At 37.9% G+C, this 27,153-nt stretch overlaps 1 protein-coding gene across 2 annotated transcripts in view; it reads right to left on the bottom strand.

The window, feature by feature from the left end:
- Nucleotides 1–5,338: 5,338 nt before the first annotated feature.
- Nucleotides 5,339–27,153, bottom strand: part of ARL6 (ARF like GTPase 6) — a 41,698-nt gene continuing 19,883 nt past the window's right edge. For both annotated transcript variants that reach the window (XM_075542437.1, XM_075542438.1), the window contains exons 6-8: nucleotides 22,953–23,082; nucleotides 18,577–18,632; nucleotides 5,339–8,313 (exon numbers count right to left, since the gene is read on the bottom strand). In XM_075542437.1, the coding sequence (XP_075398552.1) occupies nucleotides 8,288–8,313; nucleotides 18,577–18,632; nucleotides 22,953–23,082 (212 nt within the window). In that variant the 3' untranslated portion in view covers nucleotides 5,339–8,287. The remainder of the gene's footprint in view (nucleotides 8,314–18,576; nucleotides 18,633–22,952; nucleotides 23,083–27,153) is intronic.

A 27,153-nucleotide genomic window follows, 5' to 3' on the forward strand; every position in this document is an offset into this window, starting at 1 on the left:
TGAGACACAGTGTTTGAAGATTCTGAAATATACACCAATCACCCCAAAATAAGTATTGCTATAACCAGTTGATTAAAAATCGTTTGCAGGTTCTGGTTCTGGGTGAATTGGAGAACAACATGTTACCCTGTATCTCCCACTGAAGCCACTATAAAAGTTGGGCAGAATGTATGAAGCAGTGTTTGGAGAAACATTCTATGAATTCCATTTTACATCAATCTTTTGAAGCTTTTCCTATAATCACCACAGAAGATTTTGACCAAAATCTGAGAAATGATGGTCACAAGCTGGATTCTTAGCCTGCACTCCGAAGGCAGACATATTTTGTGCTATTACTTTACTGAGTGGTGCCCTGATGGACAAGGAGGATGAGGCAGTTAGGATAAAGGCACTCGGAGGATGCACTTGTGAGTTGACTGTTATTTTTAGGTTTCAATGAGTTGGTTCCAACTCATAACAATCCCAGTTCCAACAGAACACACCACTGACAGGTCCTGCACCATACTAAAAATGTTTGATATGTTCAAACTGATTGCTGCGGCCACTGGGTCAATCCATTTAATTGAAGGGCTTCCTCATAGTTAGTGACTCTATACCACACAAATGTACTTATCCAGGGACTGGTTCCTCCTGACAATAAAGTCAAAGTATGTTGAGACACAGTCTCAGCAGTATTCTGATTTTCAATGCGTATGAGGGGAATGAAAATATTGTCACTTTGGTCAGGTGCACCTTTGTTGTTCAAGTGACATCTACAATTTTTTTTTAACACATTGAAGAGGTCTTTTGCTCCAGATTTACCCCATACAATATGATCTTTGATTTCTTGACTGTAACTTCCATAAGCATTGACAATATATCCCAATAAAATTACCGACAATGTCATTATTTTCTCCAGGTGTCATGGTATCCCCTATTGGGCATACTGAGAGCTTTATTCTGTGATCAGCAATTAAGTGCTTCAATTCCTTTGTTTCCAGCAAGCATGGTTGTGTCTCTGCAAACTGCGGGTTGTTAATGAATTTTCCTTCAACCCTGATGCCGAATTCTTCTCCATGTAATTCAGTTTCTCAGATGTTTTACTCAGAGTACAGATTGAATAAGCATGATGAAAGGATACAACCTTGATGCACAAGGTATCCCTTTGTTATGCTCAGACTACTGCCTCTTGGTCTATACGTAGGCTCTGCATGACACAAAGGAAATTTTGGAATTCCCATTCTTTGCAATGCTATCTATAATTTGGTATGATCACACAGTCAAATCCCTTTACATAGTTAATATAAATGTTTCTGTTATTCTCTGCTTCCAGCTAAGATCTAGTTGATGTCAGCAATGATAGTTCTCATTCCACATCCTCTTCTGAATCTTGAAGGTCCCTGGAGATGTCCTGGTGTAACAGCTTTTGAATTATCTTCTAGATTTTACTTGCATGTGCTATCAAAAACATCACTGAATAGTTTCTAGCTTCATTTGGATCATCTCTCTTTGAAATGGGCCTGAATACAGATCCCTTACAGTTAGTAGGGCAGGTAACTATCTTCCAAATTTCTTGGCACGGATAACTGAGTCATTACAGCATTGTATCTGCTAAAACACTTGAGTTGGTATTCCATCAATCCTTGAGCCTTGTTTTATCCAAAGCCTTCACTGACGCTTGGGCTTAATCATTTTTATGGAGCTATACCTAACTAGCCCTGCTGGCGTAGGAGCTTACCCATTCAGCTGCTAACCAGGTCCCCTGGCTGCTGTGCGGGAGAAAGGTGGTTTTCTATTCCTGTAAACAGTTCTGGTCTTGTAAACACACAGGGGCAGTTTTGGCTTTAGAAGGTCAATGTGAGGCAGAGTCCACTCGAATTCAGGGAGACAATGAACATATCATACAATAGAACAATCATATCAAGAAGGGCTGGGTAATCTTTGCCACAGTCAACTTTGGAACCTTTTCTTCATTCTCGTACCCATTGAGGTCGACTCCCCTTTTCCACGCCCTTTCTTTCTGTGTCCCCGGCAATTATCCATCCAGCTACTGTCTTTGTACTTCTACCCACCCTGCTTTCCCTATACAGGGAAATAGAAAATAGGACCAAACTACAAACAAGATCTCAGCAACCCAGACCGTACGAACCAGGCAAAGACCTTAACCTAAGAGAAAGCAGAGAATATCAAAACTTTGGGAAGAAATTCTTATCGGGTGTGATCAAATTACAAGGTATTACATTCCAGCAAAGTGTATCAACTAAAATCCACTTTATAATGCTTTCTGTTTGATGTTAGGGCTGTTAACATTTCTTGCCTATGTGCACTGGGGATTCGTCATGGGCTGAATTCATGTAGAGATTCTGTAAATGGATCAGTTTCCCACAAACCAGGTGTTAAGAACTTAGGCACTCTTCCCATTCCCTCAACCAGGGTTGGATCTTATTATTTACTATCCTTGGATCACACAGGTTGGCATGCTTTTTTCATGTGGACTTAACTAATTTCTCTTAGATGCCTGCTTGTTTTGAGACAAGCATTTCAGATGGACTTATCACCATTGGTTCTTGAAATGTTTGACTGGAAGTGTTCTTTTTGATACAGTGGTTTCATACATTTTCTCAATCATTCGTTCATCGACTTCTTCAGTATTGCAACTTGAGACTAAGTTTTCCCTCAGTTCTTTTGACTTGAGAAACACTGGTTCTGTTATTCCCTTTAGGTTTTCTAACTACTGGTCTTCATACATTTCATTTTATTTTCTCTTCTCAAGCCACATTTTGAAATCTTCTATTATTCAGCTTTGAATTCATCATCTCTTCCATTTGTTTTAGGTACCCTACCTTCAAGAGCACATTTTAGTCTTTTCTGACATCTATATTGGTATCTTTTTTTTCATGACTTTTTTGCTTTCTTCATTTAAATTGTGATCCCACAATTCATTTGGTGTTTAATGAGCTAAATCTAATGAGATTTACATATTCAGGTAAGACATACTGAAGACATTTGTGCTGTATGCAACCCAAGTTCCCCAGTTTCATTCTTGAACCAGAGGTATTTTGCTTATTAATTTACCAATGAGGATGGACAAGGACACTGAAGCAGGAGAGGCAGTATATTAAGCTGGCTACTAAATATGACTTACTGCTAGTCAGAGGAATTATCCATTATTACATATAGTGATTATCCAAACTGTCCACAATGAGCTTTTACTCCATTGTGGACGTGTCTGAGAATATCTTCACACAATAGTCTGAAAAATGTTACAAAATAAAAAACACTTCAACTTTATTGGTCTAGTTTGAGGCATGTCCGAAGGATTGATTCTGACCTGTCTATATTCAATAGGAGACTTGCAGAGCTTCTGAAAACAAGATCGCTGGGAAAGGCTACTCCAGGCTGCACTACATATTATCTTCCTTTAGAGTCATATCTAACTGGATCCATAGAATAGAAAATTATCTGTGATTTGGGCTGGAATAAAAAGCTATGTCCCATTAATAGCAAGTATCATAGGCCAGTCAGATTCGTTATTATGTGAACCTGGAAATACTAATTAATCACTTGACAAGGGATAAATGAGAATACGCAGAAATCAATGAATCATGCTGGGAAATCTAACTCTTCCTGCTGCTAAACTTCCTTGAATGGAGATGCCCTTCCAATTTCTGTATACACAAAACTGGCCCCATTAATTCTTACTAATACTTAAGATTACTCTCCATAGTCAAGCACATATGCCTTAAAAGGTGACCTAATTTGTTAATCCAGCTTGGGTAAATATCCATTCCTACCAATCCCAAAAGTCTAATTAATCCTATTTGGTCTATTCTGCTCAATTGCTGCTTAACAAACCACTACAAAAATGGGAGGCTCACAACAGCCATCATTTCTTATGATTCCAGTGACAGCCTTTGGCTTCATATAAGATCATGCACCTGAGCACATTCCATTGGAGTGTCAACTGGTTAAAGTGCAAGAAGGCTTCACTTACAGGGCTGAGGCTGGAGCAGCTCAGTTCTCAAATCACAAAATCAGAAGCTGCAATGTTTCTTGGTTAGGCTCCAGCATCTGAGCAACATCCTGTCTGCCACATTCTATTGGTCAAAGCAGGTTGAGTCCAGCTCATGTGCAATGCAGGGGCAATTCAACGCCACTTCCGGAGCACTACAAAGGATGGCCATGTTTTTCCTGAGTTCCTTCTTTCCAGGCCAGCGTAGATTCTAGCTCCCTATGTATTCTCCATGAATTGCTTTACTGATGTGGAATTGAGATGTTTTCTGGATACATCTTAACTTGCCAATTAGGAGACTTCTGGAATATAAAAAACTAGATTTTACAACTTTTATTGTAGTTTGAAATATTCAAATCTTTGTAAAATGTACTACTTTGAAAAAAATCAGTTTTTCAGTTCCATTTTTAAATCATCTTCATAGTCAGAGATGTCAATAAATTATAAGGAAGCTTCAAAAAGTTTGTGGAATCAATCCTGAGGCCAGAACTAAATAGCATCTGGCTACAGCTACCAACTGGCTTGCAAAAGATCACATCAGACATTTCTGGATAGAATGGAAGAAAAATGTAGACCACACTCAAAATCTTAAGGAAGACTAGATTTACTCATTGGATAGAAACCGGTGAAACACCCAAGCTGTGGCCCTTAGTCATCCTTCAAACCTGGAACTGCACTTTAGCAGCGTGGCTCAATTTTCAGCACAATGTAAGGGTAGTACTGGCAGTAGTGTGGTATGTACATCTTACACTAATCGGCCATTTAAGGTTTTTTAAAGCAGCATGTGCCCAAGGACAAAGTCCGAGGGTTAGGAAAGGAGAAATGCAAATAGGACACAAGGAGAAAATGGGAGATGTGAGGATACCAAAGGAGACTGAAACAGATGAATTGAAACAAACAGGTATAAAGTACTGAAATATAATGATTTCCTCTGCAAATCTCCACCCAACTCATAAAAAGCTTCTTAAAATTTAATTATGGAAAAGGTCATTATCTTCTAATTCCATTTGTTCACAAATGTTTGAAGCTCCGGTACCATGTATGGAGCCTGGGTTGGGTACTGTTGGACAGCATGCTAAACGCAAGGTTTGAAGTTTAAACTGATCAGCTATTCTGGGAGAAAGGCTGTCTGCTATAGGTTTGAATCAACTATATAGCAGTGTTTTTTAGTGCCATACTTAATAAAAATCATTTTATTAGGGGCTCATAAAACTCTCATCACATAGATCAATTGTGTAAAGCACATCTGTACATTCATTGCCCTCATCATCCTCAAAACATTTGCTCTCCAAGCCCCTGGCATCAGTAACTCATTTTTCCCCCATCCCTCCCCACTACCCCTTCCCTCATGAACCCTTAAATATATATTTTTTAATTTTTAGTAGTTTCATCGGAATATACTTTACAAATACAATGTAATTGTTGAGTCATATTAAGGTTTGTAAAATCACCACCCCAGTCAACTTTGGTACATTTTTTCTCCGGCTGTTGATGGTGCCCCATATCCCCATAGACCCCTGCTGTGCCCTTAGGCAATTATCCAGTTACTGTCTCGATAGATCCATCCATCCTGGATTTCATATACAGAAAATGATATAAAACAGACAAGCAGCAAGCAAACATTAAAAAGCCCCAACAATGACTACATATAGAAAAACTTCGATTAAAAAGAAGGAAAATGTTAAAAAATTGAAGCAACTTTAAAAAGGGTCAAAAGGGGTATCAAATGATAAGGGATATTTTAACCCAACTGCATCTGCCAGTGAACTATGCAGTGTTCTGCCTCTCCACGATGGTCAGAGGCAATTTACTATGGTCAGAGGGGAGGCTGAATCCATGTGAGGACCCTGAAAGCTGATTTTCCATGGTCATCCATAGTCTCTAAAAACTGGGTGCTCACTATTTAAGCTCTGATACCATTTCTTCCTTACAGACTTGTATTTTATTTACAATCCTTGGATCACACAGGCTAGTGTGATTCTGCCATGTTGACTTAGTTGCTGCCTCATTTAGATGGCTGTGTTTTAATACAGCCTTTCAGATCCCAGACACTATTTTTTCTGATAGCCGGGCACCATGTGGTTTCTTTACTACACTTTTCTATAACACCCATATCTTCAGTGATGTCTTAATGAAGGAAAATATTGAGTAAGGTCATGTTGTCAGAATTAATTGTTCTTAGACTGGTGTTAGAATTAAGTGTGAGCCACAAATCTATTCATAATCTATGTTTTATATATGTCTGGGTCACATTAGAGAATATCATTACCATTTTGTGATAGAGAACATTATAAATCATTCTCCTGGGATTCACGTAATTCTGATACTGTCATTAATTTAGCCAATGGTATAGAATTTGAAACACTGTTTTGAAAAGGAAATTCTACAAGTATAGGCTGATTTCAGACTTTAATACCTGTTGTTGGCTTATAGATTATGCTCTTAAGTAACTGGACATCTCACACAAACAATGGGGGTTGGTGATAGGGCAGAACTTTCAATAGTTCTCTATATTTCATTACATACACCTTTTCTCCCCAGGACTGACACCACTGGTATAAGAACTGTCTTCCAGGAATTAAAATGAAAGCCTGAAAAGTACACTATTAAAAGTAGTCTTCATTTAAGTTGTGAGAAATAACTATTTTTTTAAATTGGGGGCTCATACAACTCGTAACACAATCCATACATACATCCATTGTGTCAAGCACATTTGTAAATTTATTGGTCTTATCATTCTCAAAACATTTGCTTTCTACTTGAGCCCTTGGTATCAGCTCATTTTCCCCTCCTTCATGAACTCTTGATAATTTAAATGATTATTTTGTCATGTCTTACACTGTCCAACGTCTCCCTTCACCCACTTCTCCAATGTCCGTCCCCCAGGGAGATGGTTATATGTCCTTGTATGCCCCCTTCTACCCCACCTTCCCTCAACCCTCCCGGTATCATCACTCTCTCCTCTAGTCATGAAGAGTTCATCTGCCGTGGGTTCCCTGTGTTTCCAGTTCCTATCTGTACCAGTGTCCATCCTCTGGTCTAGCCAGATTTGTAAAGAATTGGGATCATGATAGGTGGCGGTAGGGGTGGGGAGTGGGTAAGCATTTAAGAACTAGAGGAAAGTTGTATGCTTCATAGTGGCGGCATTGTACCAACTGGCTCCTCCTCCTAGCGACCCTTCAGTAAGCAGGTGGGTGTCCAGTTGCCTACAGATGGGCTTTGGGTCTCCACTCCGCACTCTCTCTCATTCACAATGATACGATTTTTTGTTCTTTGATGCCTGATACCTGATACCTTCGACATCTCATGATCACGCAGGCTGGTGTGTTTCTTCCATGTGAAAAGTAACATAATTTTTATAGAGTAAATAACCAAGTTATTTCTTAACTTCTAAAGAACATTAATAAATCTCAAGGAAAGTCAGTTTAATTATTCACTCTAGTTAGAAAAGCACTATAGTAAATTGGAGGCATTTAAATAGAACAATAAGTTATAATAAATTTTGAAGAATCAAACATCAATGACCTTTTGTATCACTTAATTTTAAGACACATATTTTTACTTGGCCAATGAGATAAAACCAGATATTATGTATGAAAGGGATCTTAAGTCCCCCTCACTAAACGCTATGTCTATAAAGCAGGAACTATGCCTTCTTTATCTTGTATTGCAATTGCCTAGGATAAACTGGGCTGATAGGTGTAGAGAACTCAATAAATATTCTTTAAGTACATTTATTTCATATAATTTACAAATGAATGAAAGTAAAACACCATTATCACCTTAACAGTATTGCTTTCATCATAAATCAAGCATAATAATTGGTATTATATATTTTATTAATGGATACATAGAAAAAAATTAATATGGATCAATTACCCTGGTCCCTTATAATTATTTAAAGTTTTTCTTTTACAAGCACAATTCATACTGTAAAGTTATATACCATACACTAAAATTTAAAAACAGACAATATTAAAACTAAATGCATAAAATATGAAATAAATCATGATGCGACATGAAGTTGGCTTACACCATTCTAACTGAATACAGACCTTTACCAAGAGGCTGATAATTCTAGGGAACCCTTCTGAGATAAGAATTAATTTTGGCCAAGTTATCATAACTAAAGTCCTACATTGTTAAAACGCTAATTTGAAGTCCATAAATAAAAGCAGAATATGATAACGCATTCTTAGATACACAAAAATCTTTCAGAAACTTTAAAGGTTTTAGATTGACTTAAATATAAAATCCTTGAATTGAAAATTGCTGAGGTTTCCAAATACTATCTTTTCATGTCTTCACAGCCTGGATCTGATCTGATAAAAATAAACAAACAGACAGACAAACAAAAAATTGAGTCCACATGGGAATACATTTTTTTAAAGTAATCCAAACAACAGAAGAAACCTATTCACAGACCGAGTTTTAAAAAGCACATTGAGATGTTTATTTTTACCAAAGTTTCACACAGTTAGAAAAATCAAAAAGTTATACAAAGTTGCATGGAGAAAGCAATTCCTTGGCCTGGCCTTTCTCTTCCCTTTCAAAGGCAACTACATGAGTTTTCTCCCTCTCAGGTGGTCCCGCCCAGTCCCTATGTGCTTTCACTATCATGTCTTCAATGAAAGGTTCCCTCAATAGAAGGAGAACACGACCCGCTTTCATGCTCTCATGCTAGTAACTCCAAAACCCAACATGAGGTTTCTAAGCTTACCATCCTCCTAACATAATCATACAGTGATTATTAATATGATGATCTAAATGCTATTCATGGCAGCAACGGTATACTATGATCACTTTTTCTCTTATTTGGTTTATGTCCTTGTTTATATGCAGCACACCAATTACTGGGTACCTCAGCAAAATACATAAAATATAAACTTTGAGACGTAACATACTTGAAAATGTCTTTATTTGGCCATCATTACCTTAATACGGCCTAACAACATAGTTCAATCATTTTCCCTTGGATTTTCTAGGATTTTCAATATTTCCCAGCTTCCAAGTTTTATTGGTGAAAAACCTAATTACTGTTGAGAAATCTGATGCCATCTGTTTCCTTTCCTTTATATGAAACCTATTTTTCTCTCAGGCAACTTGTCGGATCTCCTTTTGTACTGCAGTTCCATGGTCTTCAATGCTGACGTTTCAGGAGGATGTCCTTTGGTGTGGGCTATGTTTATTCTAAGAGCACTGGGCTCTTGAGAAGCATTTCAAACACAAACCAACCCTTCTGTTGTGGAAAATAGTGTTTGAACTTTGTGTCCCATTGTTTCTTCTATTCTTGCTTTCTGAAATTCTTTTTATTTGAATATTGGGTCTCTTGGACATGGACCGTAATGGATGAGATTATATCTTGCCCCCAAGATGTCTTGTAAATTCTAACTTCTATGACTATGCTTATCATCCCATTCGATAATGGGTTGTCTTTACTGAGACAGGATTATTGCAGGATGAGTTTCAAGATATCTCTTTTGAGGCATATAAGAGATTAAGCAAGCAAGCAGGGAAGAGAGATGCCAACCCATGAGGATTGCACAGACACAAAATCTCAGAAGAAACACAGACCTCCATCCAGGGCTGAAAAAGAGAAAAAGCCTCTCAATCCCCTTCCCCAAGTTGGTATGCTAACTGTCAGAAAAATAAATTCATTAATATCATCCACTTGTGGTATTTGTTATACCAGCATTGGATAACTAAGCCATCTCATTATTTTTCTTTATTTTCTAGGAGACTACCTCTACTTTATCTTCTAATTCTTCTATTGAGTTTCCCATTTCTATTATTTATGCTTTTTTTTTAAAAAGGGGTCTTTATTCAAAATGGGTGCATAAGCAAATGTGGTGAAGAAAGCTGATGATACCCGAGTATATAGCATCTGTGGTCTTAAAGGCTTGAAGATAACTAAGCAAACATCTAGCTGAGAAGCAACAAAGGCCACATGGAAGAAGCACACCAGCCTGTGTGATAATGAAGTGTTGATGGGATCAGGTATCAGGCATCTAAGACCCAGAACAAAATCATACCCAATGTGAATGGTGGGGGCAGCATGGAGTGGAGACCCAATGCCCATCTGTAGACAATTGGACATCCCCTCACAGAGGGCTTACAGGGAAGAGATGAGCCAGTCAGGGTGCAGTATAGCACCGATGAAACACACAACTTTCTTATAGTTCTTTGGTGCTTCCTGCACCCCACTATCATGACCTTAATTCTACCTTGCAAATTGAATTAACCCAGACTATGCACACTGCTACATATAAGAATCTGCAACACAGGGAATTCAGGATAGATAAACCCTCGGGGCCAACAAGGAGAATAGAGATACTAGGAGGATTAGGGAGGGGGTTGGGGGGAGAAAGGGAGAAATCGATCACAAAGATCAATCTATAACCCCCTCCCAGGGGGACAAACAACGGAAAAGTGGGTGAGGAGCAATGGAGGATGGTGTAAGATAGGAAAATAATAATCTATAACTTATCAAGAGTTCGTGAGAGAGGGTTGGCGGGGTAAGAGATGGGGAGCCGACATCAGGGGCTCAAGTGGGAAGAGAATTCTTTGAAAATGACGATGGCGGCATATGTGCAAATGTACTTGATACACTGGATGAATATATGGATTGTGATGAGATGGAAAAGCCCCCAATAAAAGTAAGAAAAAAAGGGGGGGTCTTTCTTTTCTTATCATTTTATTGGGGGCTCATACAGCAATTATCACAATCCATACATCCATCCATTGTGTCAAGCACATCTGTACATATGTTGTCATAATCATTTTAAAAACATTTTCTTTCTATTTGAGCCCTTGGTATTAGCTCATTTTTTCCCTCCTTCCCCCCTTCATGAACCCTTGATATTTTATTAAAAATTTTTTTCATGTCTTACACTATCCTATGTCACTCTTCACCCACTTTTCTATTGTCCACCCCCCTGGGAAGGGGTTATATGTAGATCTATCATTTATTTTTATTTTCCCCAAACTTTTTTGCTGTTGTTCTTTCATTGTTTATTTTTTAACAGCATCCTGGCCTTAGTCAGAAAAGGTATATTTTATTACCACTTTTAGGGAATTAATAGTAGTTTAAAAAATGTTTTCCATGCCTAAGCTCTAGACCCTCTGTTCTGCTTATTTGGCATACTATTTTATGTTATGAGGTGTTTTACTTGATAAGGCCATCTAGCCAGTTTTTGTGGTTATATTTTTCTATCACTAACGGATGTCTAGGTAGGGATATGAGAATGTGAGGTGCTTATGTCCCACGAACAGGATTACACAGCTTGTACCCTTGCCAAGTGGAAACATGCAGATAAGGTACATGATATCCTAATGGGGTGACTGGTTCATTTTATCATTCCACTGAGTTTAAAATGAGCCATCCTAGATGTAGAACAGAGGATCTCACTATCATCGAGAAAGAAGAGCAATGAGTCCACTCACTGTACAGTTTTCAAACCTGAGATCTCTATGCTGAATCTCTCAACTTGGGACAGACAACTGTGACACGAGACAGTGAGGAGCAGTGGCAGAGAGATGTCAGCAGCCAAACTAGAACAAGACAGAGGAGGGGCTGAGCTCGTTCCTTTGGACAAGGACTGCTGTTGAAGGAGGTTGTCTCCAGGCACATAGTCAGGAGTTATGTTTGCCAAGCCAGAGGGCTAGAACGGACTGCTTTCAGGCTCAGGCGTATTGGCAGAGTGTAGTACCCTTAGGCATTTATTGGCAGAGCTAAAGGAGCCGTATAACGCTTGCCCAAGCAGGGCAGAAGCCAATGGGCTGTGTGGAAGAGACTGAGGACTAGACCACCGTGCCTGTGGGCAAGGCTAGAAAGAGGTGCTGCAGATCACCTTTATCACTTTATCTTTATCACTTTGGATTCTGATTTGTAATTTGCTAACTTCTCTAATAAATCCATAATGGTATTAAATATGAATTTTGTGTGACCACTGCAATACTTAAAGAGTGCCATGGGAGGGATAAGTTGGTGTCAGAATAAAGACTTGGAAGTTGGAGGACATCTGGCTTCCACTTCTTAGGAATCGTCTTTGGCTCTATGTGGAACTGGGTCCCACAACCCCTCGCTTAGCCTGAAGTAGCCCTGGTGGCACTGTTACACTGCAGGTTCTCTCGTTTTTTAATATTTGGCTTTCAAATGTCTTTTGGACTTGCTATCTCTAATATATATGATTAAACACTATAAAATAGCTGGTTAAAACTTGGAAATGCATGAGCCTTGTCAAATACATCTTCATTCTTGGGTATATAGCTAAGCCACTTGCTTGGGAATTCTAATATTAATACCCTTAGGTCTTTTCTCTTAGCCTATTCAACTTTCTCAAAGATGAATCTATCTCCAGTATTTTGCCATTAGTTGGAACAAGCCAAAGAAGACCAAAGACGGTTGTTAAATTCAGTATGAAAAATTTCAGTTAATTTTCCTTTTGCAGGTCAACATCAATTGTACAAAAAGAAATGCACTTTTCACCTCCAGTCTGGAGACCTTCCGTGATTCTAGTCAAAGAATGATGTATAACTGCATCTTCTCTTTTCAGCATCGCATTTGCAATGTAAATTAGGCTGCTTAGCAGCTTTTTCCAGTGTTCATTTGGAATTCAGCTAGTTCTAAGGTCTGTGGTCAACATTCATCAGATATCCAATTGCCAAAATGTGGTTGCCATTTTCATTGTTCCTATTCTTTTTGTTCTTGTAAGTCTTTTCAAAAGTGCCTTCATAGTTAGTAATTTTGAGGAGATTAAAGCTAAGTATGTGTATTCAGTTATCTGCATTTCACTTGAACCAACATGTACTGTTTTACTAAATCTAGGATTCTGACTTTGGGATGTAATACACAGGAAATTATTGAAAAATTCTTCCAAAAGAAAATATATGTATGACACTATAAGATAATTTACTATTTTATTGTGAGTTTTCCAACCTGAAACTTATAATAGTAAGACTAAATTGGTCCACAATAAACCGGAGGCCTTCTTGTTTATTATGCTAGAAAATTTCAGAATTCTAAAAGCAAAATAAAAGAAAAAAAATCCAGAAATTCTTTATAGTTAGATTTAAATCCTACCTTACAAACCGGATTAGACCAGAACATGCACACTGTTACAGATAAGAGCCTACAACACGGGGTAGGGGAATCCAAGATAGATAAACCCCTTTGGGGCCAACAATGAGAGTAGAGATACCAGGAGGATCAGGAGAGGGTGGGGGGAGGAAGGGAGAATCAATCACAAGGATCAACCTATAACTCCCTCCCAGGGGTACGAATTACGGAAAAGTGGGTTAGGGGCGATGGGGGATGATGTAAGATATGGAAATAATAATCTATAACTTAAGGGTTCATGAGGGAGTGCAGGCGGGCAGCAGAGGGAGGGGGAAGAAATGGGGAGCTGATATCAGGGGCTCAAGTGGGAAGAGAATGCTTTGAAAATGATGATGGCAGCATATGTGCAAATATACTTGACACAATGGATCAATGTATGGAATGTAATAAGAGATGTAAAAGCCCCTAATAAAAGTATTTAATAAAAAGAAAAGAAAAAAAAGATCATTACTGACATTTCAGAAATAGAGACTACATCAAAAGGGCAAAGGAATATTGAATCAACGGCTAAATTTGTGAGCTTGAACATAAATCTCTCAAGACTAATATGCTAGAACAACAATCAAAAGCACAAAAATCTGAAGAATTATGAGGGAAGCCATCAAGTGAAATAACTTACATGGGATACAGAATAGGAAAAGATGCCCGGGGGTGGGGGAGAGAACATAGGGTAGATTGTCCAAGATTTATTGGAAGAAAATTCTCCTAACGCATGAAAGATGAGAAGACATGATGGATTCAAGAAGCTGAACAAACTATAAATGAAATAAATGCCAAAGGAATATCATATAGATATATAATTACATTTCCAAAACCATGGACAAAAAAGAATCCTGAGAGCTGCTTGCAAAAAAACAAGTTACCTACAAAAAGGAACCAATAGGACTAAGTTCTGATTTCTCAGTAGAAACCATGCCATCAAGAAGGCAATGGGATTCTGTGTTTCCCGAGCCCCCTCTCTTTACTATACCTGTGTACATGTTCCAGTCTAGTCTGAATTGAGAAGCAGTACTGGGGTCATGATAGGGGGGGTGAGGAAGCCTCAAGAACCCAGAGGAATATTGTGTTTCATCAGTGCTTTACCTGTGCCCTGGTTGACTCATCCATTCTCTGTGACCCCTCTGTGGGGGAATTGTTCCATAGTCTATAGATGGGCTTTGGGTCTCTGCTCCACCCCTCCTCATTCTGGGAATAGCAATACCAGAAGGGATAAAGGGGGGAAGAGGAAGGGAGAAAGGGGAACCAATTGCAATGATCAAAATACACCCCCTCTAGGGAGAGGAACAACAGAAAACACGAGGGAAGAGAGACGGTGGTCAGTGTAAGATATGGAAATAATAACAATCTACCAAGGAGGTATGAGGGTGGGGTGGGTAATGAGGAGCTGATACCAAGGGCTCCAAACAAAGTAAATGTCTAGAAATGAATGAAGGCAAGATATGTGCAAACATGCCTGATACAAACAATGTATGGACTCTAACAAGAGTTTTAAGAATCCCCAATAAAAGGATCTGTTAATAAAAAAAAGAAGGCAATGGGAGACATATATAAAAATCTGAAAGAAAAAAAATTCACAATCAAAAATCATAACCTAGCAAACTGTACTTCAAATATGACAGTAAAATTAGTGCATTTCCAGATAAGCAGAATTTAATGGAGGTTTATGAAAGATAGATCAACTTTACAAGAAATACTAAGGAGAGTTCACTGGACAGAAAACCAGTAGATAACAATTTAAGATTAATATGTCTGACAACAAAACCCAAAAGGCAACCTATATATAGAATTATCCAAAGGAAAACAAACCTATGAGACTGAAAGTAGGTACCTAAGCAATTTGCAGTGAAGACAATTGCAAGATAAAAAGAGAAAATAGTCTAAGTATAGAAATTTCAAATTGATTTCAAGCTAGAATAGACCATTTTACATTTGGAAAGAAATTTACAAATTACAAGAGAACCTCAAATAAAATGAATAACCTCATCAAAATAAAAAAAGTATAGAGACTTAGTAAATGATAAAGCACAACCAATACAACGAAGAAACCCACAAACAAAATGAACTCAGTACAGAAAATCTTGTAGAATGAAGTAGCCAGAAGTACGACAAGAGCACATACATAAAAAGATTAATAATGAATAATGATGGAGTTGCAAACACCTCATATATCATGGATGATCCTTCAAGTAATTATCTTGAGTGAAATTAATCAATTACAAAAGAACAGACAGTATATGAGACCACGACTGTAACAGTCAAGAAAAAGTTTTCACATAAAAAGAAACATATTTTGATGGTAACCACCAGAGTGGGAAGGGGAGTGAAGAGAGGTCACTGGCTAGAAGGTAAACACATACTTAACTTGGGTGAACGAGAGACAAGTTAGCACAAGAGGGAGGTTAGTAAAAGCAACCGGAGACAGAGAAAGTAGTGGGAGGAGTGCAAGAGTAGAGGCTACAGAAGTGAATACTGACACACACCAGCCTGAAATTTATGAGTGGATGCATGGGCAGACATGCAGAATGAAGAGGCGTGGGAAAGAGAGGACTATTTCCACATATTCATGGACACATGAATTTTATGGAGGATATTTCTGCATATGCATTTACCTAGGATGCCAATAGGTCCACGAATATGTGGAGCACACAGGGGGCAAAATTAGGAACACTTCTTAGAGGTAACTAAACATTTTCAGAGAATGAGCCCCTGAGCTAGGGGTAAGGACACACCAAGGTCAATGGGCGTAACATAGTTCACAAAGATAGCGTTCTACAGCCTACTTTGATGAGCAGTGCCTGGGGTCTTAAAAATTTGTGAGTAACCAGCTAAGGTACAGCTATTCATAGGTCTCCTGTCCAGGGAAAGAATGACGAAAATTAAAGACATATGGAAACAATTAGTCCAATAGAATAATAGGCCATGGGAACATCAGTCTCTATGGTCCTGAGACCAGCAAAATTAAATGGTGCTTGGTACCAATACCAACTGTTCTGAAAGAGATCATATATTAGAAGGTCCGAGACTGAGTGCCAGAAAAATGAGGAACAAAACTCAAAATCATAAAATAGACCAGGCTTACTGGTAGGATAGATTGTAGGAATTTCTGAGACCATGCTCCTTGGTCACCTATCAGACTTAGAAATGAACTCACACTCATGGCTAATTTTCAGACAAAGAAAATGTCTATAAGGGGCACAATAACACCAATGAGGTACACACACCTTTGAACAATCAACTATTTGATATAAAAAAGGAAGTATTTATATAAGGACAAAGTTCAGATGGGTTAGATAGGAGGTGGAATGGAAACAGGAAGTACAGTAAGGAAATCAGTAAGTAATGTGATATATCACAGGTTCTCAAATTTATTTGGTCTGCTTCTCCCTTTTTAGGAAAAAGAAAATTTACTCAGCATGCCCCTGGCAACTAAAAATTGCTGCACTACCAGCCACAATCCAGGAAAAAGTATAGGTATCTGTTTTGCAATCCCCTTGTTCATTCTACTGCCCCTACAGGAGGTACTGTGAATGGTAGTGACTGCAGTCAGAGATGAAACAAAATGTGTCTGAATTTTAAAACGTTAACTGGCTTATCTGCTCTGTAATTATTAATCCAATTTAAAATAAAATGTTGTAAGATTTATTAAATATATGGAAATAAAGACTAAGGAGGCGAGGCACAGAGATAATGGATCCAAAAAAATTGAGAAGAGCAAGATCAGAGTTGGCAAGTTGCACTGTGATGTTGGATCATTCTGACACCTAGTGGCCCAACTGTTACAGATGAAATAAACCAAACAAAAGTGGCAGAACAAAATGTTAAAGCAGGATGACTAGCACCAAGTCTATTTTCAGTGCTGGTTGTGCTTAGGTACCACTGAGTCAGTCAGTTCAGACTCAGAGCTCGCCTGTGTACCATGGAACGGAATGCCACCGGGTCCCTGCACCATCCTCCCAAATGTTCTCAGCGTTTGAGCCCATTGTTGCAGCCACTGCGGTGATTCATTTGTGGAGGGCTTTCCTTGCTCTCCCTGCCCCTTCACCTCACCAAGCATCATGTCCTTTCCCAGGGACTGCTCTCCCTGAGAACATGTCCAAAGGGGTCAGGCAAAGTCTTGCCATCCTTGCCTCTGAGAAGCATTGCAACTGGACTTCTTCCAACACAGGTCTGTTTGTTCTATTGGCAGTTCATAGACTTTCAATATTCTTTGCCAACACCATGTACTATGTTTATAATAACTTTACTATGACTAAAAGTAAGATTTCTCTCCATGTTACATCATAAATCATTGTAACATCGTTAAAAAAATCTGGAATGACCCTAGTTTTATGGAGTCTTCTCCAGAGTAATCCTATCACCTATGTCTTCTGTGGGCTAATCAGTCCCCCAACCTTGGCTATTTCTTAACCCAAAACGCAGAAAGTTAATGGGTTTACAGGAAAAAAACAACAAAAGTACCTTTAATTTTTTTGAGAAATACTAGAGGTTTTCAATTGAATTTTACAATATGTCTAGAATTCTCGCTGCAGCTTAATGGTGTTAAGAAGCCGACATCAACACAATAGAGAAAAAAATCCGCATGACTGGCATTAAATAGTAGTGGGTAGTGGAGGGTGCACTGTATTTGAAAACTTCTTAGCCATAACCAAACAGCCTGAAGGAGTAAGTCACTAGACCTGGGGTGCAGGACCACAAGTCTTGGGGGACATTAGGTCAATTGGCATAACACAGGCTATGAAAGACAAGGTTCTACAACCTAGTTTGGCGACTATTGGTTGGGGTCTTAAAAGTTTGTGAGTGGTCACTGTAGGTGCAACTGAAAACACAGGGAGGAATGGGAAGTGTTAGAATAGAAGAATGGAAACAGAAAACACGGGGACATGAAACACACGATGCTACACTCGAGGGATCGAAATCAATGAGATCAAACAAAATGCATATGATGTGCTGAGTGAAACACTGATCAACTCTGTAAACCATCTAATTTACAATAAAATGTTCAAAATTAGGTATAGAAGAAATAATTTATAACTACGTAAGACCACAAGGAGAATCTATGTTATCTTTTTGTCAGGGGAGAGAGTCATATGGGAACTATCTTTAGTTGTTCTGATAAAAAATGGGAATGGTTACTGACAGTAATGTCTAACATTTGCCTCAAAATTCATACATGCTTCAGTTACTAAAACTGACAGAAATTTATTGCCAGACATACATTTATTTATTAAAGTTTTATGTATATTGATTTAAAATATGCCATCACTTTATTTAAATAAATCCTTCAGAAAACTAATAGAATGAAATGGAGCAAGATATTGAATACTTACTGTAATGTGTTTTCTGACAGCAGGAAAAGGCAGAAATGAGGGGGGGAAGCAATGATGTGATAAAATAAAATGTAAACAGGAAATAAATAAGTGAACACAAAGGAAGTAAGAACTAGAAGCGCACAGTATGTGGGCCATACCTTGAAGCCAGTCTACGCCTTCTTGTAGTCCTTCTCCTTTAATGGCATCACTAGCACTGAAATAAATTCACAAGAAACAATCCACTTCATGACGGCATACAACTATCAGGATAAAAAGTTAAAAATTTGTAACATGGCAAATTACATTGCTTCTAGCAACAAATCTGGTTAGAGCAAATCTGGTTCAGTACAGAACACAAATAAGTGAAAGCCTGAGTGCTCAGGAAAAAGGCATGACAATAATGTTAAAATCTGTATAGATATTTTAAAAGAATATCAGTAAAAGCTTCTTATGATAAGAACAGTATTCAGACTAATGTTACCAAAAATACCACCTTTGGGTTATTCTTCCAGTAATAAAATTTTACAGAGTCTAACGTCCTACTTTACCAGACTCCCATAAGTCAACAGCATTTATTTGTTAGAAATGCTTGGCCTAGGTTATAATTTGTCCATAGAATAAAGCGGTCTTATTTGAATAACCACCAACCTTGCAGCCTATTTTCAATTTAATTCTGTATCTATAGGCTCTAAGCCCACTACTTGGACTGACTTGTTGAGAAATTCTACTCGTGCAGCTGTAAATAAAAAAAACTAGCAACAGCCTGCATTGTGTCATGTTACTGGAGTGACGGCAGAGTAGGGTAGATCCTCAACCCATTCACTTCTGAGTTATCAAAAGAGCCGAATGGACACAGTGATGCACAGAGGAAAGAGAGACGGTGTGCAAAGTGTGTCTACAGGCAGACACCAGAAACACTAGTGTGAGGTTCACAAAGGAAGAGAAACAGCTAAATCCTTGATTTGCACTTTTAGCCTCCAAAACCGTGAGAAAATGTATCTAGCCTTTAGAACCTCCCACTTGCGGCAGTTCCATTATGGCAGTACTAGAGCAAACTAAGCCACTCATAATCACAGCTGTAGTAAACTGATATATAGAATGACTCCAATTAGGAGCCCAGTTAGCTTATTGAACTGTTTCATATTAAATTTTATCATTCATAAGAGTTACCTATAATCCCAATCTCATGTTTATTGGGAGAATTAAAAATTGAGTCAATGTGTATGAACCAAAGCAAAACCCAATAAGCCCAACAAAGGAACCCCAAAACTCCACTGCCATCAAGTCCATTCTGACACAGAGAGCCCCAATATGGAGTTTCTGCAACTAGGGATCTTTATGGGAGTGACCAGCTTCATTTTTACTCCTGTGGAGTGGATGGTGAGTTTGAATTACCACTAGCCTTGCAGCCTAATCTACCTAGCAGCCTAACATCTGTGTGAGCTGTGGTTCCTTAATGTATATAAAGCCGCCAGAGTTCCTCCTTAATGTATACAAACCCACTACCATTGAGTCAATTCTGACTCATAGAGACCCTGTAGGACAGAGCAGAACTTCTCCCCAGGATTTCTGAAGTTGTAAATCTATACAGGAGCAAAAAGTCTGTTTTTCTCTTTTGGAGTGGCTGCTGGTTTCAAACCACTGATCTTGTAGCCCATCACATAATCTATATGCCACCAGGGTTCAAAGTATGTAAACATCTGAAATAGGGACTTTTCATTCTGAGAAGAGTAAACTTTTATTGTTAATGTCACCTTCTATCTATTCATAATCAACTTGTATGAACTAAAATAAAAAATGCAGAAAAAATTTAAGAGTACCAAATACTTTTGTGTACCAAATACGTACAGATGCAAAATTGATATTTTCTCATAAAATTTAATTGATTTTTATAATTTCTTCACCAAATAATTTTCTAACAGTCTTTGTATGTATAATTAGCTCTTCTGAATGTGATGTCTTTTAGTATGCTGGTGCATGATTTTTAAAATGTATTAAGGTACTTAAAAGAGTTAATATACGTATAATAAACACAAAAGCTACTTCCAAGGAATTAATATAATTCAGATTTATTTTAAAATAGGAAGACAAAGAAACAACCAACATATGATCATCCATTATAACAGAAAAACTTAATAAAAGTTTGTGCCTTTTCCAAGCAGTTAGTTCCCTAATGTTTGAATTCTACCTTTCCTTTCAAAACAAACAAACCCTGTATCTAAAATGAAAGCCAAAGTTCTCCCATGTCTGTAAGGTCCTACAAATAAAATAGGTCCCAATTATTTCTCAAGCATGGGCACTGCTGAATAAGCACTGAGCTGTTAACTGCAAGGCTGGTGGTTCAAACCCACCAATGGCACCACTGGAAAGAGAAGGTTACCTGCCCTAATAAAGACTTAAGTGTCTCAGTAGTTTTACATATGGTTACTAGAGCAGTCATAATACTTACCATAATGAAAAGATAAAAATATTATATTCAGAGTTTCAATTTGGGTATGAGGGAAATAAATCAACATGCTCCCCCGCTCAAAATCCATCCTCTCTTTTTCAAAGAATTTAAAATTCTAACTTCAAGTGTCATTTAGTAAATACTCACTAGCCTGATCCCAAAAGTGGGTTTTACTCAAAACAGACTGTGTTACACTCCTGGGTAAAGGAACCGGAGGTCTTGGATACTGAGGAGCTCCAGGGCTTTCTCAAGCTCTTTTCCACACTATGGGAATCCTGGGGTGGTTGGTGCACATGGCTAACCCATTCAGCTAAGAACTGACAGCTTGGAGGTTTGTGTGTCCACCTAGTGGCACCAGGAAGAAAGGCCGGGTGATGTACTTTTAAAAAATCATCAACGAAAAACACTAAAGATCACAGTTTTATTCTGACATGCATGGGGTTGCTGTGGGCCCCAACTGTTTCCACAGTAAATGGCTCTTTTGTTATTTCATACAACTACTCTGTCAGCACCAAGGCTAGCTCTTAAAGAATCTTCTATGTACCTTCTTGATTCATACTCTTGCCTGTGTTTAACTTTCACAGACACAGTCTTATGTAAAAGGGGAAACTTCTGGCAGGAGAAAGGTTACCTTACAGAATGAAGGTGCGGGTAGATAGAAAGCAGCAATATAAAAGAAGTGCTAGATACTAACAGTGTATCTAACATATAACCTCTGGTTATTTTTCTTGATGCATTTTGAAAAAAAAATACCATATCGGAGTTAAAATTAGTCAGACAAACAATAATAGTAAAATACAATTATAAATAATATATACATAAAATAAAAAATTGTGAGCACACTTGGTTGTTAACCAAAAAATTAGAGTTTCAAGTCTACTCAGGGGTAGCGCTAAATAAAGTCGGGTAAAAGCTTCTAGGGTTCCCCAGACTGGTACTCTTACAGGGGTGGGAAACCTCATCTCTCAGCTGACAGCTGGTAGTTTCAAACTGCTGACCTTGTAATTAACAGCCAAAGGAGCTGCCAACTTGGCCACCAGGATTCAATTTTATTAAAATGTACAAAAGATACCAATATTTCCATATCTATTTATTTATTTTAGCAAATAATTATTGTGTTCCTACTTAGGTCTTGGCATAATTCTAGGGAATACAAATTGAAGTGCATCCCTCCCTGCTGAAATCCTAACATCTATTACCTTTAAATATGACCTTATTTGTAAAAAAAAGGCTTTCCTTATGCTCTGCTAATGAGGCCATGTTGCAAAGAGTGGTCCTAAACTTAATCCCTTCTCAAGTGGTGTCTCAGTGTAAATAGAGTAGAACAGGCAGGGAGAGGTGCGCACACGTGGGGAAGACAAAACAGCAAGCATGGCTGCACTCCCATAACCAGAGATGCCAGCACAAGGCCGCACACGGATGGGACTGAGAGCCTCCAGAACAAGGATAACATAAATTTCTGTTCTTTCAATTCACTCCCTTGTGGTATTATTTTTTGTTATTGCAGCAGTAGGTAACTAAGACTTAGGGGTTACAGAAGAGAATAAAGCAGACAAAATCCAAGCTTACAGTTCTAAAATACCAGTACCAAGGAGAGAGATGATGTAACACACCGAGATACAGAAAGTCACCTGGTAATAGAACACTAAAGCAAACCTAGATGAAAAACAAGCAACAGGGAGGAGAATATAATGATATTCAGAGTAAATGGAAATATAGTTCCTGTGAAGGAAGTACAATATAGCAAGTCAGGCAAATTTACCCGAGAGAATGACTCAAAGGGAGTGACAAATGCAAATGACCGGATAAAGGTATAGAAAGAAATTGGCGTAGTTAAAGTGAAAATGTGCAGTTTTATTTCATTATGAGGAGTGATTTTTTTGGTAACCTGAAAAATAATCGAAAGGTTGTAATAGTATTATATTCCTGATTATCTGCAATATCTAATTCCATAATACAAAATCCTTAGCTTATATCCTATCATGCTCAGTTATTTAACACATGAACTAAGATAAGAAAGAAAGATGGTAGGAAATATTTTTCAGGATGATAAAACAGAAAAGTAAATACAGAATAAAAGTTTACCAAATATGCCAGGGTTTATCCTTGATGTTTTCTAAACACAGCAATTGAGACACTTTTACAGATGTTACTGCATCTCTAAGATCCATTTTATTTGCGAAGAATAAGATTGGTATTCGGCGGTGTTTAATATCTAAAAAAAGACAAAACAGACTATTATTGTACTTCCAGTTCGGGTCTTTCCCTGACCCAGATCACAAAAACTGAAATCCATGAACATTATTTTCCATATTTTTCTTTCACAGTACACATAATTAAACATTTATAGATAACATACTGTCAGCCACATATTGGAACAACAGAAAAAAATCAAATACTTATTAAAACTAACAACCCAAAGATGAGGTAAATGGGGACAGAGGGTAATTATGTCTTTGTAGAACAGGCCTTTCAAAGGGTTAAATACATGTTTTGCTTGTTTCATTTTTATTGCCAAAAGAGAGGAGGTTACTCCACTCAAGTATTCCCTCAATGAAAGAATACTTTGTTCTATTAAACTGGCATTCCATGATGCTCATCTCTCCAATACGATCGCTGAAGACAAATGGGTGCATAAGCAAATGTGGCGAAGAAAGCTGATGGTGCCCAGCTATCAAAAGATACAGTGTCTGGAGTCTTAAAGGCTTAAAGGTAAACAAGCGGCCACCTAGCTGAGAAGCAAAAAAGCCCACATGGAAGAAGCACACCAGCCTGTGATCACAAGGTGCCGAAGGGATCAGGTATTAGGCATCAAAGAAAAAATCATATCATTGTAATGAGGGGGAGTGCAGAGTGGGGACCCAGAGCCCATCTGTGGGAAATTAGGTATCCCCTTGCAGAAGGGCTGTGGGGAGAAAGGCCAGTCAGGATACAATGTAGCAATGATGAAACATACAACTTTCTAATTCCTAAATGCTTCCTTCCCACCCCCCACTACCATAATCCCAATTCTACCTTATAAATCTGGCTATACAAGAGGATGTACACTGGTACAGATAGGAACTGGAAACACAGGGAATCCAGGACAGATGACTGACCCCTTCAGGACCAGTGGTGAGAGTGGGGTGGAAAGGGGGAACCGATTACAAGGATTCACATATAACCTCCTCCCTGGGGGACAGACAACAGAAAAGTGAGTGAAGGGAGACGTCGGACAGTTTAAGACAAGACAAAATAATAATAATTTATAAATTATCAAGGAAGGGTTCATGAGAGAGGGGGCAGCGGGAAGGGCAGGGAAAATGAGGAGCTGATATCAAGGGCTCAAGCAGAAAGCAAATAAATGTTTTGAGAATAATGATGGCAACAAATGTGCTTGACACAATGGATGATGTATGGATTGTGATAAGAGTTGTATGAGCCTCCAATAAAATGATTTTTAAAAAAAGGAGGTTAACTTCAAGTAGAAAGTACAAGGAAGATAAATTATGTAAATTTTCGCAAGCTATTTGAACAAGATATCTTTACCTTTTAGATACTGTTAAATTTTTATTGTTTTGAATAAATTATATAGTTATAAAATTAGAAAAAAATAAAATCCTTGTACTGGTGTCCCAGGTGATAGTTGCCTTCCTTATAGGAGGCAGCTCATAGCGTAAGTTTCTTCGCATCATTCCGGAAGCACTCTACTTATTTGCAAGTATGAGTATTAGGCTATTTTCCACATAAACACTAATGTACTACATACTTATTATAGTTTAATAAATTTAGTTTTCATATTTCACTTTTCTCTTTTCACCAAACTTGCTTATTTTGAATATCCTTCTACATCAGCATATAAAGAGTACTTTATTATTTTATCAGTCACTGAGTCCTCTTATTTTAGTACTAGGTTCTATAATGTACTTAACCAGTACCCATCAGAGATACATGTAACTTGTTACCAATCTTCAGAACTGTAAACAAAGCTGCAATGAACACAGTAAGCAATTTTGTACATGGAGTGCATGTCTCTAAGATGAATTCAATAAGTGGAATTGCTGGGACCAAGGATGTCATTTTAATCAAGACAAGTAGTAATAACCAAATTAACTTTTATTAAAAAGTTTACAATCAATTCATACTACAAACAGAGTGTTTTCACTGTCCTTGCCAAAAGTGTTATAAAACTTACCAAAAAAATTCCATGATAGGTGATAAGTAAAAATGACAATAATGTATCTAATAGCATTTAAGAAAATCTAAAACATCTTTCCATACACAAGATATTTCTAGTTAAAGTTTTGGTTAACAATCGTGTCATATCCTAACCCTGTGTTTCTATTAAGTTTTTAATTCTCTTCTTGATTTGCAGAAACATAATAATTAAAAATTAATCCCTATAGCTATTACATAAACAGCATATATTTTCTATTATGTATCATTTGCCTCTGACTTTCATGGACTACTTAAACATATTTTGCTATTTAGAAACCTTTGTGTGTCATATTCATCAATATTTTATCTTAAGATTCTATGTACTATATTTAGAAAGGACCCTAATCATCTTAAAATTATTTTTAAATTCTCCCATAGTTTTTCTGCTGCTATGAGTTTTTACACTTAAATATTTAAGCTAGCTAGAATTTACCCTGGAATAAGTACCATGTTTTTCAAACAGCCTTCCAAAGTCTCTGAACACACATATAACTAATAATTCCTTTCCTCGGATAATTTTAAATGTATAATCACACATATTTCTAAATAAAACATTTCAGTCTATTTCTATACTTTTGTCTAGTTTTGTGTTTTATGTGATCAACGATAGATAGATATTATAATCTCTAGAACAACCATTAAAACTAATTCAGAAGGTATAACTAAAATAAAATTTTGTCTGTTAGGCGGCGTTTGCATTGGTTCTGATTGTGACCCCATGTGCAACTGAAGGAAACACGGCCTGGTTCTGCGCCATCCTCACGACTGTTAGGATTGGGACCCCTTGCTGCAGTCACTGTGTCAATCAGTTTTGTCGAGATTACCTCTGCTTTACCCAGCATGGTGTCCTTTTCCAGGGCCTGGTCTTTCCCGATGACATGTTTGAAAGTACATGCGATGAACTTTCACCATCCTTGCTTCTAAGGAAAGTGTATTCTGGTTGTACGGTGCCCAAGACAGATTTGTTTGTTCTTTTGGAAGTCCGTGGTATTTTTGGTATTCTTCACCAGCATCATAATCCACATGCACAGATTCTTCTTCGGCCTTCTTTATACAATGTCTTTCTCTCACTTGCAGTTGAGGCAACTGAAAATATCATGGCTTGGGTAGGTACACCTTAGTCCTCAAAGTAACATCCTTGCTCTTCCACACATTAAAGAAGTCTATGCAGCAAATTTCTCCAATTCAATGTGTCATCTGACCCTTCAACTGCTGCTTCCATGAGCAATGATTGTGGATCCAAAAACACAATCCTTGACAACTTCAACCTTTCCTCCATTTATCATGATACATATTGGTACAGTCATAAGGATTCTAGTCTTCTTTACACTGAGTTGTGACCCATATTGAAGGCTGCAATCCTTCATCTTCATCAACAAGTGCTCTAAGTCCTCCTCACTTTTAGCAAGCAAGGTTGTGTCATCTGCCTATCACAGGCTGCTAATAAACCTTCCTCCAAAGAATAAGGACGCAAAGGACATTTATAGAGGCCCAAATACAGGCATGTATATACATATATACTATGTATGTATATATACTATGTATATATATGTATATATATACATAGTTCTATTCCCCTCATTATATATATGTATATATATATACATATATATAATGAGGGGAATAGAACTATGTACTTATATCTATATATTAAGAATTAAGGTTACAGGTGAACATTGGGCCTCAACTCCCTTAACACAAGAGCACTTTAACAATCTGGCATTCTGTGACGCTCAACTTCCCAACATGATTGCTGAAGACAAAATGGGTGCATAAGCTAATGTGGTGAAGAAAGCTGATAGTGCTCGGCTATCCAAAGATATAGCATCTGGGGTCTTAAAGGCTTGAAGATAAACAAGCAGTCATCTAGCTGAGAAACAACAAAACCCACATGGAAGAAGCACACCAGTCTGTGTGATCATGAAGTGTCGATCAGATCAGGTAAGAGGCATCTAAGACCCCAAATAAAACAATATCCAAAGTTTATGGGGTGGGGTGGGGGGTGGGCATGGAGTGGAGACCCAATGCCCATCTGTAGACAGTTGGACATCCCCTCACAGAGGGGTCACAGGGAAGAGATGAGCCAGTC

Source organism: Tenrec ecaudatus, chromosome 2 (genome assembly GCF_050624435.1).
Source record: "Tenrec ecaudatus isolate mTenEca1 chromosome 2, mTenEca1.hap1, whole genome shotgun sequence".
Lineage (NCBI taxonomy): Eukaryota > Metazoa > Chordata > Mammalia > Afrosoricida > Tenrecidae > Tenrec > Tenrec ecaudatus.